Below are 21,931 nucleotides of genomic sequence, written 5' to 3'. Positions count from 1 at the left end.
AGATGTAGAGATATCAGTCATCTGTTGTACATGTGCTTTATAGACTTTATGAAAGCATTCAATAAATTTAGACATCAAAACCTGATAAAAACTCTTGGGCGAGTTGGAATAGACGACAAAGGTTTAAGAATTATACAATATCTCTACTATCAGCAGCAAGAAATATAATAATTGGCCTAGATACTTGAGGATCAATTGATATTCTCCTTAGGGTTTGACAGGGCTGCATCTTGTCACCACTATGAAAAGCAAGTGCCTCTTTGAGAATATACTTACTGATCAATGTGAATATTGGCATTAATTTTCTTGTAGTCGCCATCATAAACAGTTCCAGAGTAGCTGTATGATTTTCTGCCATATTTAAGATAAACTTCAGATGTTGTGTAATTTGTAGAAACCTTTTGATGCTTAAGAAATATTTCATAGTCGTATGTATCCTTCCTGTCTATGTCTCCCTAAAAATAAAAATTAATGGTATAAAAACGCATAAACCTATGTGAAATCAAAACTAATAAATACAAATTATATTAATTGCAAAAATTATTATTAACCCTTCAGTGGACGGATGAGGTCTCTCAGGCCTCACCCATATGAAAGTAGAACATAAACTTGGAAATTTTTTATTAATACCATTGAAAGGCTATATACCTGTTCTTCTTCTTAGCCTTCTATCGTCCACGTTTGGACATAGGCCTCTCCCAACTCCTTTCATCGGTCTCTATCCTGAGCAACATATTTCCAATTTGTTCCGGCTATTCGTTTAATATCATCAACCCATCTCATCTGTGGTCTTCCTCTTGGTCGTTTACTTTCGTAAGGTCTCCAGTGTTGTATTGCTGCGTTCCAACGTTGGTCTTTTTGTCTAGCAGTTTGGCCTGCGAAGCTCTATTTAAGTTTGGCAATTTTTTTGTTATGTCGTCGACTTTTGCTTTTGACCTTACCCAGTCGTTCCTCTTTTTATCTGACAGTCGTGTACGTAACATTGCTCTTTCTGTTGTGGCCAGTTTATTCATATTTGCCTTGGTTAAAGTCCAGGTTTGACATCCATATGTCATGATAGGAAGGATGCACTCGGTGAACACTTTGCCCTCAAGTATTGGGGTATTTTGCGGTTCTTAAGTATCCAACTAAGCTTTCCAAATCTTGCCATGCTAGTCTTGCTCTTCTAGTAATGTCCGCACTTTGGTTGTCTTTATCAAGTTTCAGGCTTTGGCATAGGTAGATATCTTCCTGGCCTTGTTCTATCTCACTGCCATTTATAGATATACTTCTGGGGTCATCTGAGTTTATCCTAGCTTTTCTAATAATAAAAACATAATTTTTCTGCAAATTTTGAAAAAAAAAGGTACAAAGGACTTGAGATATATCGGTAATGGTCCTGACTGGTCTCACCCGACCGAATTAGTAATTTTTTAAAGAATTGTTTAGCTACATGAAGTTACATTATGCTAAACCAACATTTTCGTGTAGACGTGGAAACGAACCGTGGCCTCCAAGTTGGCCGGGCATTACTCGTATGGATTTCTCAATCTGGTACATTCTTAAGAATAGAGTTTTTGCTCGAAGATCGAAAATATTGAAGATCTCAAACGTTGCGTAACAATCGAGTGATATCATCATTGAAGATCTCTCGATTTCGATCGAAGATTCGATCGAAAAACATTATTTGAAGTATATATTTAGATGAAATGTGAACAATTTGAATACGTACTTATTGGAACTATACAGGGTGTCCAGAAACTCTACCGACAAACGAAGACAAGAGATTCCTCAGATAATTTTAAGACAATTTAACCCAATTCATCTAGTCCGAAAATGCTTCCTAAAGGAGCTAGAGCTTTTTGAAGATAGCATCTGGTTTTTCTTAAATATCTCCAGAACGCTTCTATTTAGAAAAACAATAATTGGTACACATATTTATCTTCCAGAGATAAATCGATTCCATCTATTGCAAATTTTTGGTACCGGTTATAGGCGTCCGTTTTGGGTAGGAAACAGTTATATTATCGCATAACTTTTTTGTTTTTAAGTTTTAAGCATTTTTGATTCTGGATTATTAAAATGTAAGGTATTATAGTACTAAAAGTTACTATTACTTTGAGTCGATAGGATACACCGTTTTCTAGAAAAATCAATTTGAAAATTTTACGTTTTTTAAATATCAAAAAAAAAATTAAAAAAAAACTATCTAGAAAAACGAAAACTGGTACGTTTATTTATATTCCGGAGATGACTTAATTTCATTAATTGCGAATTTCTAGTACCGGTCATATGCGTCCGTTTTGGATAGGTCAACGGTTATTTTATCGCATAACTTTTTTGTCTTTAATTTTTAAAAAATTTTGACACTAGATTATTAAATTATGAGGTATTCTAGTACTAAAAGTTACTCTTGCTTTAAGTTGGTACAATACACCGTTCTTTTTTGATTTTTTTTTTCAATTTTGTTTCAAATTCAGGAAACGAAAAATTTTCAAATCGATTTTTCTAGAAAACCGTGTATCCTACCGACTTAAAGCAAAAGTACCTTTTAGTACTAGAATACCCCACACTTTAATAATCCTCTATCAAAAATGCTTAAAAGTTAAAGACAAAAAAGTTATGTGAGAAAATAACCGTTGCCCCACCCAAAACGGACGCCTATGACTGGTACTAGAAATTCACAATAAGTGGAATCGATTTATATCTCGAAGATAAATATGTGTACCAATTTTCGTTTTTCTAACTAGAAGCGTTCTGGATGTATTTAAGAAAAACTAATTACAAGACGCCATCTTCAAAGAGCTCTAGCTCCCGTATGAAGCATTTTCGTACTAGGTGAATTTAGTTAAATTGTCTTAAAATTATCTGAGGAATCTCCTGTCTTCGTTTGTCGGTAGAGTTTCTGGACACCCTGTATAATTATTTCTTGCAAATTTGACAGCAGACGTATGCCCACCCCTGTATAACTTCTTTCTCCCTATTTGCTATTTCCTAAATTCCGAAAATAATCGTTTTGACCCCATTAACATTGATATATCCGCAAGTACGCTTACCTTGAGCTCGAACTTCAATAAGTCATTGTCACGATAAAATTGCATGTCGGCAGTGATATCTTTAAAAGAGGGGGACATCAGGAGAAGCTTTACATGATGATCGGAGGATAGAGGTCCACTCTTGTCCTGATATGAGGCTGCAGCGTTGAGGCTATGACCGCTGAACCATGTACCCTTAAAGTCGATCTGAAATATGAAGTAGTAAATGGATTTTAAAAGGAGGAATAAATATGAGTTGAAATGGCATATACGGTGTGTCTGCGTAATTTGGAACCATATGAGAAACCTTTTTTATATCAATTTTAGGAAAAAAAGTTATTGTTCATACACTGCTCTGCATAATCTAAAACCTAAGACGCAATCATCAGATATCAAATTTTATTAACAATATACGAGGTATGTCAAAAAATATGAATTTCGCTTAAGAGTGCCTTTACATTTCACAATATACAGGGTGTTTCATTGGGAAACGGAAATACTTTAATGGTGAATAGAGGTCACCGAGCCGGTTCTAGATATAGTACATTTTTTGCCCTACCGACTTTTATAACTGAGTTACAGGGTGTTTTATCGATTTTGCCCATTTCTTTCCTAAGCCATAACTTTAGAACCACCCGGTATATATTTTTTTGATATTTGGTAAGCCATAACTTTAGAACCACCCGGTATATTTTTTTGATATTTGGTACACATATGTCTCATTCAAAACCCAAACGACCGACATACTAACCATAAGAAAAATCCAGGTCCGGATTAACAAAAAATTATAAAGTAATTGTGACCTTAAAACAACACCCTGTATATTGCAATTTTGAAAATCTGTTTGCATATTTGAAAAGAGCACAAAAAAGTAAGTTTAATGGTTCACTTCAATTTTTCGGCCAGACAATTTTATGACTTTCATTTTGAAATTATATTGAATTTTTTAAGAACTTTGACATTAAAAAGCAGATATTATTAACTTTTAGTTATAAATTATTAAAGTTAATGAATAAATACTCATTTTAAAAATAATCAATACTTATTTACCAGATTGGAACGACCCAATTACTAATGACAAGAAAAATCCAGGTCCGGATTAAGAAAAAAATATAAAGTAATCGTGACCTTGAAGCAACACCCTGTATATTGACCATTATAACTGCGGTCGAACTTATAGATACGCACTTCAATCTATAACATATAAATTACTAAAGACTATCTAGAATTCATAACATAAACAGATTTTATTTAAATAATTACCATGAAATCCTTGGGTTGTTTTTCTAATACTTCGAGCCTTAAAATCATAGGAGTAAAAGACGGAATGGTGACATTTATATGAGTCTTTATCTGTTCGAGATTAGAGCGTGGATGCGACCAGAACGTGGTGATCGAGACTTCTTTATTTTTTCCATACTGAATCACCAGAGCAGAACTAACATCGGACCGGTAGGTTTCATAGGTAAATTCTCCTCTCAAGCCTAAATTACTGGATTTTCGGATGATTGAAGTGTCGACTCTTAATTTTCTTCTGCCATCGACCAGGAATGAATGGGATGCCACTGTTTCAAATTTGAACATTTTGTCTTCAGCATCAGGGTGACTTTTAGGTAACGGACTTTGATAAAGTTTGAATACTAGATCTTTGTGGGAGTCGCTTCGCTAAAAGATAATATATGAATTAGAAAAGTAAATGTATAGTATTCATAGAAATATTTCCCGAACTCGTGCATTTTAGAGCTACATTTGTTATTAGATCAAGTTCCAAACAAATATATGTCTCTGATTATTTTACTTGTATTTGGTCTGAAATATTTCGCTCTTAGGTGCACGAAAGAGGTGCAGAGGAAATAATAAATGAACTCATAGAAATCTTTAAATCTCTATATAATATGTAACTGAGCAGAATAAGGTGCCATAACCTAAGGCAGCTAAAAGATGCCCTCAAGGGGATCTAGTCTCACCAAAATTATGGAATATAATCATTAATGACATGATTCATGTGCTTAACTACTAAGGAATCTGGATCCAGGATTTCGCAGAAGACATTGTGACTAGGAGAAAATTCTCCTAGATTTGCGGATCAGATGCGATATGCTCTTCGTTACATACAGTGTCTGAAGGTGTCAGAAGGAAAACCTCTTGGTGAAGAATTCCAAAACTAAATTAGTAGCCTTCATCAATAAGAGGAAGCTTACTGGACTGAGTGAGCTGAAATTATTTGGGGAGGAACATGAAAGAACCAATGAGGTAGTATCTAGAGCTAACCCTGAATTGCAAATTAAATTGCAGCTCTCATATTATAAGTATAACCAACAGGGTTCAACGACTCTTCTGGAACTGTAAGCCTGGAGTTTGAAACCAAATGTGATATCAGTCTTTCAACTACCAAATGTAATATGTTTATACATATCAGTGATACGACAGTTACTTATGGCTCAGTACTTTGGTGAAGAAAATCGGATTTGCAATCTTGTACAACATCTCTGACCATCCTACCAAGATAAGCGCTTCTAAATATAACAGGAGCCTTCAATAGTACAGGAACTTCATCTTTAGAGACTATCTCAGGTTTCCCTCCGCTGGAATGGTATATTTCGGCGGTAGCCTTTACGACCATTCTGAGATTTAAGGCAAACAATACTTGGAGCGCCAATTATGTATTGGAATAGCCACACAAATACTACTGTGACTTTTGAGAAATTCATCTTTATGATGAAGACCGTAACTAATCTTCACTGAGAAAGTCTCAAATAATAATGAGGGCTTCATGATCTAAAACTGATTGATCTAAAACTGCCCATGGTACTGGATCAGGAGACTTTGGACAAATATATATAGTTATAATAAATCTTACAGCCTTTTGTCTTTACTTGGCTGTACTTTTCTTCTAGTTGCCTAATCTTGTTTTCATAGTACTCTTTCTTCTTTCATCCTATAATGTTTATAGCCGCACACTTTTCTTCTTGTTATGTGTATTCATATACATCATTCTTATGTCCCTTCGTTTATTAATTTCCTTGCTATATTCATCGTCAAACTATAGTTTGTTCTTTACTCTTTTGCTTTTCCCTAAAGTTTCAAGGACAGAATTCTTGATGTTTGTCGCAATTGTGTCCAATCTGTCTCCCACACTGTTAGTGTGATTAAATTTGTGGATACCTGTGCATGCCTAATGAGAATGAATGACATAGAAATCGCAAAACTGACTAAATCTTGTAAATAACAATAAATGTCTAGCAAATCTATACTTACGTGGAATGTAGCGTTAGCATCCAAGTTCATATTTGGATAGGCGCTAGAAAGTATACCCAAAAATGCTGAATATATTTCTATATTTTTCTTGTGGGACTTATCCCCCAAACCGAAATTAAATGATACCCTATGTTTCTTTGTATGAGCAAATTGATAGTCATTGGTTAAGCTTCCTTGAATAGACGTGTCACCTTTTAAGACATACCCATAAAGCACAGATCGGAATCGTTTGGTTTCGAATTTTAACTTGACCGTATACTGGGATCTTCCTTTTTTGCTCATAGTATCCACATACCCTAAAATATAATATAATGTAAACATAATATCGAATTAATTTGCTTAATGAGCCACACTTTTAAGATTTCCCTAAGAATACTTTACAACATAATTAGACGTAAATGCGAAGAAGATCTTGATAATACCCAATTTGGTTTTAGAAATGACATGGGAATCATGGAGGAACTTTATGCGCTTATGCCTGGTTGCGCCAACAGATCTTAAGTTTAAGACGTGCATTAAGCTAAGCTTACGAAATATACGCGTTTCACCATTGAGTCTAAGATTAATTTTTAGCTTTCCACAATAGATTGCCACGTGGAATGCTTAGATAAAAATCGAAAATGATAGTACAACGTAAGTCAGGCTTAAAGCAGCCCTATCTATAAGCTGAGCTGGGCTAAGCTGTAGCTTAAGATTTGTTGGTGCAACCAGGCATTAATACCCTATTACAAAAATGCCCTAATCGAAAACAAGAAGTATTTGCATGCTTGGTGGATTTAGAAAAGGCATTTGATAAAATACAGCAAGTAAAATTAATGCAGATGCTAAAATAATAGAAAGGATGACAAAGATATTCGTGTCATCAAAAATTTGTACTGGAATCAAACTGCTATCTTAAATATTGGAAATAACTACACCGATGAAATCTCAATACAACGAGGAGTCAGACAAGGTCGCATTTTGTCCCCAACGTCGTTCAAGGTATACTCTGACCAGTTATTTAAAAAGGCGCTTGAGAGAGCTACACCAAGGAAATAAGGCAAAAATATACCATGCTCGGGACACTTCAGCAGCCAGGTTGCAAATGGGTTTTTTGGGTACTATACAGGGTGTAACGAAAATACAGGTCATAAATTTAATCACATATTCTGGGACAAAAAATAGTTTGATTGAACCTAACTTACCTTAGTACAAATGTGCATATAAAAAAAGTTACAGCCCTTTGAAGTTACAAAATGAAAATCGATTTTTTCCAATATATCGAAAACTATTAAAGATTTTTTATTGAAAATGGACATATGGCATTTTTATGACAGTAGCATCTTAAGAAAAAATTATAGTGAAATTTGGACACCCTATAAAAATTTTATGGGGGTTTAGTTCTTTAAACCCCCCCAAACTTTTGTGTACGTTCCAAATAAATTGTTATTGTAGTACCATTACTTAAACACAATATTTTTAAATCTTTTTTGGCTCTTAGTACTTTTTCGAAAATTCAGTTTTTATCGAGATATTTTAAATATTGTCAAATCCACCACATATTTGTATATGGTTAAGTACGATTATGGAGACTTGGTAAAAATATGAAAATTTATGTATGATTTACATTTTTAGGTATATTTTGAACCGTATTAAAAAAGAAGCCATATCTCGATAAAAGTTGCCTTCTTGAAAAAATACAAAGAGGCAAAAAAGTTTTAAAAACATTTTGTTTAACTACTGGTATCGCAGTAATAGTTTAATTGGAGCGTACACAAACATTTGGGGGGTTTAAAGAAACAAAACCCCCATAAAATTTTTATGTAAACATATTAAAAAAGAAGCCGCAACTCGATAAAAACTGCCTTATCGAAAAAATACTAAGAGCCAAAAAAGTTTTAAAGATATTGAATTTAACTAATGGTACCACAATAATAATTTAATTTGAACGCACAGAAAAGTTTGGGGGGGTTTAAGGGAACAAAACCCCCATAAAATTTTTATGGGGAGCACAAATTTCACTATAATTTTTTTTTAAGATGCTCCTGCCGTAAGAATGCCACATATCTATTTTCAATAAAAAATCTCTAATAGTTTTCGATATATTCGAAAAAATCGATTTTCATTTTGTAACTTCAAAGGGCTATAACTTTTTTTATATGCATATTTGTACTAAGGTAAGTTAGGTTCATTCGAACTATTTTTGGTTCCAGAATATGTGATTTAATTTATGACCTGTATTTTTGTTACACCCTGTATACCTAATACATTATAAATACAAAAATGCCCGTGACAGTTTGGACGAGAAATTTAGTTATTAACAAATAAGGGTCAAAAATGGAGTTTTTTCGTTTAAATCGCTACAGATAAAAATAGGGTAATTAAATGTCTTATTTATAATATTTTTCTTTTAGTAGATGAGCCAAAGTTTAAAATAGCGTTTTTTAAATTTTGGTCCGATTATTTGTTGCTTCGGATATTGCAAAATAAAACTAAAATTTCTAAAATAAAAAATTTGCTATAACTTTTGCGAAAATGAATTTAGGACTTTCATATTGCATGAAAAGTTGAGTCAAATAGTCCATACAATGCACAAACATTTTAAAGACGATGCGTCAATTAGTTTAAATTTTATTCAATTTGTTTATCCCAAAGAGGTTTTTTTTCGCAATGTTATTGTTCAGAAAATAATAATGATACAGCAATTCTGTGAAAACAACATGAAAGAAGAATAGTCATATTTTCAAAGCATTTAAAAAAACCATTAAAAAGTCATTTTTATCACTCAGAAAACATTTTACTAAAATAGAGTCATTTTTGGCTTATAAACAATTTGGATAACGTTGTTAACATTGACTGTAGGCTAAAACTACAATGGAATTTGAAAAACTGGTACTTTATATGAATTTTCAAAGAAAAACTCTTCGCCTAGGTTAATTACGGTCAAAGTTAGTCACTTTTTTTATTTAATTGACGGCTACTTTGTTTATAACAATTAAGCAACCTAACTAGAGCCATTTTGAAGTTGAAGATATATAGGTTATGTGTAAGAGTTTGAGTAAACTTTGAACCTTAACAGAGTGGTTAATAAAGTTTTAAAAATGGCGTCCGAACGGAATTAATTCGTGGTCGGTGGAGGGGAATTACTAAAATACGTGCACTCAAAAAATGAAGCTGATTCTGCAAACATATGCTGCGATTAATATCGCTGGAACTTGTTGATGGGATTTTGATCATAATTTTTTTAATTTGTATGTACTCTTAGTCTTATAGAGTACGTTATGTACACACAACCCCACCTAACATTACAAAATGTTAGGGGGAACTCCCCTTATCACTCCGGGATATGAAAAATAGATTACGACCGATTCTAAGACCTACCGAATATACATATATAATTTCATAAAAAAGGCCAAGCGGTCTCGGAGGAGTATGGAAACTAACACTGTGACAGGAGAATTTTATAGATGTAAATACAGTGCGTCCATAAAGTAACGCATAAATTCAGTATTTCGTAAGCCGGTGACTTTAAAGAAAAATACCGAAACAAGTCGATTTTTATTTTTAATTTCCGATTTTTTGGCATATATACCATACTAGTGACGTCATCCATCTGGGCGTGATGACGTAATCGATGATTTTTTTAAATAAGAATAGGGGTCATGTGCTAGCTTATTTGAAAGGGTATTCAATTCTCTATTCCATAATATAAACATTAACACAATTATTTATACAAGGTGTTCATAAAACATTTTTTTAATTAAAATAATTGAGACAAAAAGAAGAATGTATGTAATTTATCTAATTTAAAATACGTTTTAATGTTGTCATAAAACAGAAAAAAATCGTTTCTTTGACAAATACATATTGTTTTTCGCTTAAATTCAATGTTAAAGCTGCCACCCACCTGCCGCTTGCCAGTTTGAACATTTCGTTTAAGCGAAAATCAATGTTTATTTGTCAAATAAATTTTTTCTGTTTTCTGACAGTAGTAAAACGCATTTTGAATTAAATAAATTACATACATTCTTCTTTTTTCTCAATTATTTTAATTAAAAAAATGTTTTTTTGAACACCCTGTATAAATAATTATGTTAAGGTTTACATTAGTGAATAGAAAATTGAATACCCTTTCAATTGAACTATCACATGACCCCATTTCTCATTTAAAAAAATCATCGATTACGTCATCACGCCCAGATGGATGAAGTCACTAGTATGATATACAGCGTGTCTACTTAAGTTGGAAACATATGGGAAACTTTTTTATTATTAACTTTACGAAAAAAAGTTATTCTTTATAAAAAGATCTGCATGTCACAAAACATAAGATTCAATCATCAGATATCAAGTTTTCTCAATATTATACGAGGTATGTCAAAAAATATTAATTTCGGTCAAGGGTAAAGTACCTTTATTTCTCTCAATATCGAAAATTCTTATGATAGAAAGTTGTTTGAAATTAAAAACTAAGATCAAATATGCAATTACATGCTTCTAATTGAAATAAAAAATTTTTCTCGAACTTATGGATACCCAACATCGTTTTTAAATATTACAAATATGATAACTCGTTTATTATTCATTTTACGAAAAAAAGTTATTCTTCATAAAAAGCTTTGCATGATCTAAAACCTAAGACACAACCATGATATATCAACTTTTATTAATTTTATACGAGGTGTGTCAAAAAATATGAAATTCTCTCAAGATTATAGTACCTTTATATTTCACAATATTTCAATTAGAAGGATGTAATTGCATATTGAAACGTAGTTTTAATTCTAAACAACTTTTTTAATAACGCTTTTCAATATTGTGAAAAATAAAGGTACTTTACTCTTGAGTGAAATTCATATTTTTTGACATACCTCGTATAAAATTAATAAAATCTGATATCTGATGGTTGCATATTCGGTCTTAGGACATATAGAGCTTTTTATAAAGAATACCTTTTTTTCGTAAAAGTAATAATAAAAGAGTTATCGTATGTGTAATAAATAAAAACGAAGTTAGTATCAATAAATTTGAGAAAAATTTGGATAATATTTTTTTCCAATTAGAAGCATGTAATTGCATATTTAATCTTAGTTTTTATTTCCAAACAACTTTTCATAATAAGAATTTTCGATATTGAGAGAAATAAAGGTACTTTACTCTTGAACGAAGTTTATATTTTTTGACATACCTCGTATAATATTGATAAAATTTGATATCTGGTGATTAAATCTTAGGTTTAAGAGCGTGCAGAACTTTTTATAAAGAATAACTTTTTTTCGTAAAATGAATAACAAAAAAGTTTCCCATATGTTTCCAACTTAAGTAGACACGCCAAAATATATGCCAAAAAATCGGAAATTAAAAATAAAAATCGACCTGCTTCGGGATTTTTCCTTAATGTCGCCGGTTTACGAAATAATGAATTTATCCGTTACTTTATGGACGCACTGTATATGTACATCTATATTAACAAATAGGGGTTGGTGATAGAAGAATGAAAATTAACGGTTGTATGTATTTTTTAATTCTACATCATACAAAATTAGGGTAGATAATTTTGTCCAAAAAAAAATAAAAAAAAATGTCAGGGAAGCAACCCCCCTTATAACTTATGGTATAAAAATAGATTAAAACCTCTTCAACGTCCTACAGGATAAACATGTAAAATTTTATAAAAATCGGCCAAGCCGTTTCGGAGTAGTATGGTAACTAACACTGTTAGAGGAGAATTAAATAATAACAGTGACTAACTTTGAACCTAATTAACCTAGGCAAAAAGTTTTTTTCTGAAAATTTGTATAAAAATACCAGCTTTTGAAATCCTAAAGTAGATTTACTCTATAGTCAATATTAACAAAGTTATTCAAATTGTTTTGAAGCCAAAAATGACTCTATTTTACTAAACTATTTTCGGAGAGATAAAAACGACTTTTTAATGATTTTTTTCAATACTTTAAAAACATCACTATTATCCTTCCATGTGGTTTCCACAGAATTGCTATGTCATTATTATTTTCTGAACAATAACATTGCGAAACAAAATCTTTTTGGGATAAACAAATTGAATAAAATTTGAACTAATTGACGAATCTTCTTAAAATTTTTTGTGCATTATATGGAATGTTTGACTCAACTTTTCGTGCAATATGAAAGTCTTAAGGTCATTTTCGCAAAAGTTATAGCACATTTTTTATTTTTGAAATTTTAGTTTTATTTTGCACTTTCCGAAACAAAAAAGGACCGGACCAAAATTCAAAAAGTGCCATTTTAAACCTTGGCTCATCTACAAAAAGAAGAATATTATAAATAAGATATTAAATTACCCTATTTTTACCTGTAGCGATTTAAACGAAAAAACTGCCATTTTTGACCGATATTTGTTAATAACTAAGTTTCTCGACCGAACTGTGACGGGCATTTTTGTATTTATAGTGTATTAGGTATATATTATAGTAGCCAAAAAATCCATTTGCAACCTGGCTGCTTATGTGTCCCGACAAAAACCTTATTTCTCTGGACTAAGCATATTGAATAAAAATCAACGGGGAACTACATTATTAGTTATGAGGACGGTACAGTAAGTCTATCAGAAAATATTGAAGGCTTCTAAATTCTGCTTGATAGTATTGACGAAGTAGAAGAGGAAATTATGGCGATTGAAATAAACTTAAACAACATCAATTTTTTAGTCTTTGGTCGTAATCCACATCCAGATGCAGAGATTCAATGAAATAAAATCCAAATTGAAAAAGTTCACAAAATGTTGGAACTGTCATAACGGACCAACGAGATCCAGATATACAGGGTGTTTCATTGGGAAACGAAAATACTTTAACGGTGAATAGAGGTCACCGAGCCGGTTCTAGATATACTACATTTTTGCCCTGCCGACTTTTATAACCTTGTTACAGGGTGTTTTATCGATATTGCTCATTTCTTTCTTAAGCCATAACTTTAGAATCACCTTGTATATTTTTTTTGATATTTGGTGCACATATGTCTCATTCAAAATTCAAACGACCGATATGCTAACCATAATAAAAATCCAGGTCCGGATTAACAAAAAATTATAAAGTAATTGTGACCTTAAAACAACACCCTGCATATTCAAATTTTGAAAATCTGTTTGCATATTTGAAAATAGCACAAAAAAGTAAGTTTAATGGTTTGCTTTCATTTTTCGGCCAGACTATTGGAATTTTTTAAGGACTCTGACATTAAAAAGCAGGTATTATTAACTTTTAGTTATAAACTATTAAAGCTAATGAATAAATACTAATTTTAAAAATAATCAATACTTATTTACCACATTGGAACGACTCAATTACTAATGACAAGAAAAATCCAGGTCCGGATTAACAAAAAAATATAAAGTAATTGTGACCTTGAACCAACACCCTGTATATTGGAATTTTCAAAATTTGTCTGCGCATTTTAAAAGATCATAAAAAACTGTGATTAAAGGTTCATTTTAATTTTTTCGCCTCTGAGATTAAAATCAGGTATGTATTATTAACTTTTAATAATGTAATGTCAATGAATCAATACTTATGTATTTTAAAAATACTTAATACTTGTTTACTACGCTCGCTTCATGGATTCTCTGGATTTGTAGCTGTATGTAGATGTATGCTTTATCATTAAAAATTAGAATTGCGAGGATGTTTTAATGATTTAGTAAAGAATTAAAAAAACAGCTATATCTAATAAAAAAATTTAAACAATTCAACAATTTAACATAAATTAAAAATATTTGAATTATAGCAGTTGCTCAAAATGTCCTCCATTTTGTTCGGTGCATTTCCTTTCTCGTTTTAAAAGATTTCAAATGGATTTTCTAATTACATTGGGATTGTTCTTCATTTTTCTGGCAGCTTCTTGTGACCTTGACAGAATTAATCAATATGATTTCAAAATTGCCGTAATTAAATTATCTGCGCAAAAATTTGACATGCACCTTTTAAAGCAGTTTTTGATGCTCTTTTAAAATAAGCAAACAAATTTTCAAAATTTCAATATACAGGGTGTTGTTTCAAGGTCATAATATATAATTTATTATATAAAAAAATTAAACAGTTTATAAGGAAAAATTGACGACACTTTTGCACAATTATTTATTACTAGTAAATGCATAGCTCTCTGGGATTAACAATTTGAATGAAATTTAAACAACTGAATGAATCGCTTTGAAATTTTTGTCACAAATTAAGCACCAAAGAATCCCCATTTGATAAAAATTTGTACACTAATTTTTACATTAGTTATTGCATTACGCTGGCTGTTGAAGTGTCACGACAGAAACCTTATAGTCCTGGACTATAAGACCGATATGGAGAAGAAATATATAAAATAGGAAAGTGACATAAAATATACAAGGACTATGTTTTACAACTTACCTGAAAAACTAAAAACTCGTTCCCCGTTAAGTGCTAAATAGACGTCTGGTCTGTAGGAAGATCCAAGCCTTAGAGGAGACCTTACTAGAGCTATTTTAGCCTCAAAATGCTTCATATTGTTAATATCCAGCTCGAGATGTATAGACTTTTCATCATTGGTATTTTTATATCGTCCATAGGCCACAACTGTACCTGCAGCGGATTCAATGAGCATAGTGATATTTTGAGTCTGCTTATCAAGGGTTATATTGGTGGATAGTAGTCTCTTCACTCTTGATCCTGGCGTATCAAATGTTACTGATATGACACTGGAATGTGGTGATTGTTTCCATTTGTACTCAAACAAATACACAGTAGCAGTGGGATCAGCTTTGTGTAGAGATATTCTGAAATTAGCTGGTCCAGCTGTCAGTAAATAAGGTATGTTGGATAATTTGGTCAAGTTCACAAAATCATAGCTGGTGCACAATTTCAGGCCTATCGCCTGGTCAATCACAGGCCAAGAACATAAATTGTTTGATATTCGTTTTGATGATAAATTTTTCTGGGGCTGTTCGTTTTCATTTTGCTTCACCAACAATTCGGAACTAAAATAAAAAATAAATGAAAAATTATTACTTGAAAGACTAATAAATTTTGTGCTCACTTAAATGAATCAAGGAGATGAAAAAATAGTATGTCAAAGTGTATACACTCCTCTTGAAGTACAAAGAAGACAGAAGAATCAGATTGGCGTGGGCAGTGTTTGGAAAGTTAAGATGAATACTAAAAAGCACAAAAATACAACAATACCTAAAAACCCGTGTATTTGACCAGTGCATCCTTCCTGTTCTGACGTATGGCTCAGAAGCATGGACATTAACAAAGGCCAAAATAAACAAAATAGAAATAAACAAAAGAGAAAAATGGAAAAATCCATGTTGGGAATAAAAGTTCAAGACCGAAAATCAAACAAATGGACAAGAGAAAAAACAAAAGTAAAAAATGTAACTGAACATATAATACGGTTAAAGTGGAGATTTCCAGGCCAAAATGTGAGACAGGGAGATAAAAGATGGAATTCTGAAATACAAAACTGGAGATCGTGGACAGGAAGAAGAGGAAGAGGTAGACCTCAGATGCGATGGAAGGACGATATTTTAAAAGCTGCAGGAACTCACTGGAAAATGACAGACAGATATGGAAAGATTTGGGGAAGGCTTATGGCCAAAGTTGGATAAAAATGGGCTAAAGAAGAAGATGCAAAAAGTTTTAATTAGGCCAGGGTAATAAGACAAAAATATACCCTGTTCGTGACACTTTAACAGCCAGTGTACTGAAGCGTTTTTTCGAGAGGTAATACCTATAAGAAAAAATGGTAACTATTTTAAGTAAAAATTTAATAAAAAATAAAAAGTTGTGACAGGCAACTCAGTTGCCTGTCACCTCTTATAACATAATGACCTAATTAGTTAACCCACTTACCACCTGTGGGAGTCATATGTTGCCCTAAAGCCACATCCATAGGAATTTTAAGCATCTTTTGGATTTTAGGATGTTTATATTTATATAAGACTTTTAGTCTATTTGTAAAAGGTTTCAACCTTTGTGTTTTTGGGTGGTTCACCATGTGCTTGTAATACTGACGATGCTCTGATGCTCTTGTTACAGAGCGAAAACGTTTTGTTTTTATGTTTGTAGCCCTATAGGGGCTTTCTAAACTAATATACCTTTTACCAGGACAAAATTTTTTTTGCGAACTCGATACTAACGATAGTATTGACATAAGTGCAACACAAATTGAGAACCTCATCACCGAGGCTATCACGCACGCAATTCCAATCAAACAAATAACCTATACATCACCGGCACTTCCACAATACATCATAGCCAAAATCCAACAAAAAAGGCGTCTTCTACGCCAATATAAGGCCAACAGAAATCCACTAATCAAAACAGAATACAACCGAATCTGTGCCAGGATAAAGAGAGAGATATCCGACCTAACGGCTCGCCGGTGGGAGGATGCTACCTCAAAACTGGACTACAGGGACGGAAGTAAATTCTGGAACAAATTCAAAGTCCTAACTAATCAAAAACTTTCTCAACGATCTCATCTGTTGGTCAACAATCACATTGTCAATTCCCCAGAAGGGAAAGCTGAAGCATTCAGAAATTCGCTTCAAAACAACTTTCAAACTCCAGACAACCCAAACTTTGATCGCTTGTTTAAACTCCACACAGAATACATAGCAAATGTTACTCTCAACTACCACGTTCCAGTCTATGATCCTATCATGGACCGGACCCCCTCACAAACAGGGAAACGGAGAGCTTTTGCCAAATAGGTAAAAACAGCGCTCCCGGACCTGATGGCATCAACCGTAGGTGCCTCAAAAAACTTCCTGAGAGTATCATCCCTCTTCTAACTAAAATATTCAATGCATGTCTCAAAAACAGCCACTTCCGTACTCCTTGGAAAGTGGCCAATACCATCATGCTTTTGAAAAAAGGCAAACCCCTAACCGACGTGGAATCCTACAGACCAATCTGTCTAATAAACACTCTGGGTAAAGTTCTTGAGCTAATCCTAAAAGAAAGGCTCAATAACTTTCTCGAAACACACAACATCATCCCAAAATTTCAATATGGATTCCAGTCAGGTAAATCTACTAAACATGCATTAATAGATTTCACAACTAAAGTTACTCAAACCATCAACGATGGTTCATTCGCAATAGCCACATTCCTGTATGTGCAGAAAGCTTTCGATCAGGTCTGGCACGACGGACTTGTTCGGAAGCTTCTGGACATCGGGCTACCATTACAATTTACCAAACTTGTACACTCATACCTCCACAACCGAACTGTCAGAGTGAAAATAAGCGATCAAAAGTCCACCCCCTTCACTCCACAAACTGGAGTTCCCCAGGGTTCAGTCCTAGCACTACTGCTGTACATTATCTACAACAGTGACATCACAAACCAAAATATCCCAGGCACTCGGCTGTTTCTCTATGCAGACGACACGGCTCTACTCACGACAACTTCTCGATACAACCCATTACTCATCCACAGAAGAGCCCAGGCTCTGTTGGACGTGGTCGGGGATTGGCGTTGTAAGTGGAGAGTCACGCTGAACGCGAACAAAACAACAACAATTGTGTTTCGCGCCCCTTCTGTGTCAGCTAAAATCATCAGAAATGAAGACGACCAATACCCACTGAGATTGATGGGAGAAAGGCTTGTTCTCAGCCCGACTGCGACCTACTTAGGAGTACTGTTTACCAGGACTCTTAACTGGGACCCAGACCTAAAGGCAACTTTAGATAGGGTAAGGAACAGAGCCAGACTTCTCAACCCTCTCTCAGGAGATTGGCAAGACACAAAAGAAGACTCTCTTACACACTTACAAGACCTATATTCGACCCGTCATTGAGTACAAAGCATGTCTCTACTCTCTACGCGCTAGAGCACAGAAAGAGAGGTTGTTGCGAGTGGAAGGGAGAATCTTGCGTAGATGCAACTACGAGCACTGGAGATATCCCTCAAACGAAATCCATAACCTCTCAAACATACCCACAATTATCGAGAGAATAAACTCTCTGAACAGGAACTTCAAAACTAAAATAATCAACGATCCCCCCTCCGACACACAAGAATCTCTGAAATGTTCCTGTTCATCTTCTGGCCACGTATTCTACCACGCAAAGCCCAAGCGGAAAAAGATTCACCCACCGTCTGCTCTAATGCAAACATGCATTGACGAACTCCCAGTAGAATACGAAAACATCCTCGAGGCTACCCCGTTAGCCTACCGCACCCACCTTTAACTATCCTTTTCCCTACCCCGAACAGGGAGAAGTTGGTTTTTTGCGGTTTCCCAACTTCATTGCACAATTATACCTGTTCGCCCCAAGAAAATAGCCGCAACTATTTTCTCCACTCGAACGCTCACTGTCCACGCTGCGCTCAAAAGCCACCTCCTGACCGCCGACGAGGGACGCAGGCCTGCCTGTCGTTGTACAATGGTTTCTAGGGAGATTGGTCGAGAACAAAGCACGGATAGTACACGTAAATGTCAATGGAACCAACATCAACTCCATCAAACTTTCTTCTCTGTTGTCTTGTAGCCTTCTGGACACCACCGTCCGGCATAACCCAGGAACACCAGGAGCACCACACTTGCCCCAGTGCGTTTTTCGGACTGTTTGCTTTTGCGATCCAACACAATACATTCACCACAAACCCTGAAGAGGACAAAATTCTAAACGGGGACACTCATTGTAAGCATTTCTACAAAGCATTTCAATCTTTACACGCAAATCAATACAATGAGATGATGAACAAAATTTTTTATTAAATATTTACTTGTAATTAACGGTATACAGCCAGCTGCAGGAAATTCTTCCTTGTGGATTTTTGGTAACTATTTTGTTTCAAAAAGGGCCTTTTTTCCTTTTTTTTTTTTCCAAATTAATGGAAAACAGTAAGACTTATGGTTTTCTCAGTACAGGCATCTTCGAGAGAATGGAAAAAGCTTTAAAATGGCGTGTTACAAAGTTTAATACACTCATATATTGTTAATATAATTGCGAAACAAGGTCGAAATTTCAAAAAAATTAAATTCTCAATAACTATTGTAAAAATAAGTGTACGGCTTTGAAATTTTTGTCAAATGAGGATTCTTTGGTGATTAACCCATTAACCGCCAAGCAAAGAAATACTGCAATAATATGTAATATATTTGATTAACTAGAGTAAAATAAACTTAAACATTCGTAAAAAAATTGTTTTACACTTTGATAATGGCAGGTGTCACAACAACAAAATGGTTCGTTTTCGAACCTTTGGCGGAAATGAGATAAAAAAAATTGAAATACACAATTTTATTTTTTGTGAAAAGTCTCAAAACATTTAGAGTGTAAATGGTCCTGGAATTTTTGATAGACAAAAATAGTATGGTTAGAACATTGCCTACACCTTCTTCAGCTTCTTTCTCAAAAACGAAGTCGAACGGCCCTCTATCTTTTTTAGAAATTATTTTAGATATTTCCAGTTTACACTTTCCAATCCTGTATCTTGCATTGTGCCAGTTGTATAAATTCGACAAATCGACATATTGTCTACAACACTACACAACCTCCCTTATGCAGCCCCCTCCCCCTCCTCCAACACCCTAGATTATAACAAAACTGAATACCAGAATACCCGTCTTTCTAAAGGTACGTATCCACTACGTTCGTAATATTGGACCACCGAGGCACTGCCGCACGGTCGTTGGCGCACTGTTGCACGGTCCGGGAGCGCCAACCATCCACTATGTTCACGAACCTCTTGCACTCCGCGCTCCCTGCAACTGCTTCAATCGATACGGTATGCGCTCCTCTACATATAAACCGACACCAATTGGAACGCCGAGGCGGAGCGCGCACTGTTGCACGGTCCGGGAGTGCTTGCCATTCACTATGTTTACAAACCTCTTGCGCTCCGCGCTCCCTCCAGCTGCTCCCATCGATACGGCATGCGCTTCTCTACATATAAACCGCCACCTATTGGACCGGGAGCGCCAAACGTGCCCATTATGTGGAGCAGTTGCAGGAGCTCGGAGCGCAAGCATAGTGGATACGTGTTTTTACACATAATAAAGAAATATCATAACAAATTACTGCCTGTGCATCACCTTGAACTTATTCCTGATCAGACAGGATTATATGTCGACTTCCGCCAATGGTTCGTTATCGAACCATTATTTTCAAACACGAGATTTGATGACTCAGAAATTTTTTTTTTGTATTTTTATAACAATTGGTGTACAAATAGGTTAAAAAAATAATGTTTTAATTTATTTGACCACAAAAGTGTTATGCCAATAAAATTACTACAGTAAAAATAAAGTTGTGTCGAAGGATTGAAAATGTCGGACATTTAGAAAATATTTTTGTGATGAAAGCATGAGTTTGGAATTTAAACAAAATTAAATTTAGTTACACTTATATCTTTTGAATGCTTAAAAAATACAAAGATTTAAAAAAAATTAACGAATTGTCAAAAAAAAAATTCTACAAAAAAATGGTGCGTTTTCGCACCTTTGGCGCTAAATGGGTTAATATTGACAAAAATTTCAAAGCGATTCATTCAATTGTTTAAATTTTATTCAAATTGTTTATCCCGAAGAGCTTTTTTTGCAATAATATAAGTCAGAAAAAAATAATGTTAGAACCGTTTTACAGATGTCAAATAAAAGAGCATGAAATAAGCTTACAAATTGGTTTAAACAAGTAAATGAAAAATGTATTTATTAGTAATATATAATTATGCAAAAGTGTTGTCATTCCTTATAAACTTTTTGAATAACTTTTTTCAAAAAATCTATTTTTTACCGTTTTTTAGGTGCACAACTACCAAGTAATGTTATGTAGGTATATGATAATTGATGAAAAATTGTAATAAATATATATAATTTATTGTATAAAAAAATAAAAAGTTTATAAGGAAAAATTGAACATACTTTTGCATAATTATTTATTACTAATAAATGCATTTTTTATTTACTTTTTTTGAACCAATTTGAAAGTTTAGCTCCTGCTCTTTTATTTGACACCTGTAGAATGATTCTAACATTATTGTTTTCTGACTTATGCTATTGCAAAAAAAGCTCTCTGGGATAAACAATTTGAAAAAAATTTAAACAACTGAATGAATCTCTTTGAAATTGTTGTCACATATTAATCACCAAAGATCCCTCATTTGACAAAAATGTTAAAGCTCTACACTTATTTTTACAATAGTTATTGCGAAATTATTTTTTTTTAATTTCGAACTTTTTTCGCAATTATATTAACAATAAATGAGTGTATTAAACATTGTAATACGCCATATTAAAGCTTTTTCCATTCCCTCGAATATGTTTGTACGAAGAAAACCATAACTCTTATTGTTTTCCTTTAATTTCAAAAAAAGGAGACCGTTTTTAGACACTAAATTGTTTATAAGTAAAAATGGCCGCCGTCGAAAAAATGCTTCAGTACCCTGGCTGTTGAAGTGTCATGGAAAAAACCTTATTACCCTGGACAAAATGTGTTTGTAACGGTTTTGTGGCTTTTAATCTGTTTGTAACGGTTGTGTGGCCATTTTTCCAGTTTTTTTTCTTGGGGCTGTACGGAAGACAACTATAGTGTATACATGATTAAATGAAAAATTGTGTATAAAAAATAATACAACCAGATACTATTAAGATTCTCATGAACATAACCTCAAATAGTGGTACTTTTACCTTCTATTGACCATTAGCTCTGATGATGA

The 21,931-nt window shown here is 33.6% G+C and overlaps 1 protein-coding gene across 1 annotated transcript in view; it reads right to left on the bottom strand.

Annotated features, from left to right (window-relative positions):
• Positions 1–21,931, bottom strand: part of LOC114337267 (uncharacterized) — a 721,645-nt gene that overhangs the window by 624,257 nt on the left and 75,457 nt on the right. The window contains exons 14-18 of the mRNA XM_050641250.1: positions 14,648–15,234; positions 6,273–6,568; positions 4,278–4,679; positions 3,036–3,221; positions 277–455 (exon numbers count right to left, since the gene is read on the bottom strand). Of these exons, the coding sequence (XP_050497207.1) occupies positions 277–455; positions 3,036–3,221; positions 4,278–4,679; positions 6,273–6,568; positions 14,648–15,234 (1,650 nt within the window). The remainder of the gene's footprint in view (positions 1–276; positions 456–3,035; positions 3,222–4,277; positions 4,680–6,272; positions 6,569–14,647; positions 15,235–21,931) is intronic.

The sequence above is a fragment of the Diabrotica virgifera genome, chromosome 10 (genome assembly GCF_917563875.1).
Source record: "Diabrotica virgifera virgifera chromosome 10, PGI_DIABVI_V3a".
Lineage (NCBI taxonomy): Eukaryota > Metazoa > Arthropoda > Insecta > Coleoptera > Chrysomelidae > Diabrotica > Diabrotica virgifera.
This window is presented reverse-complemented; position numbering and strand designations above follow the sequence as displayed.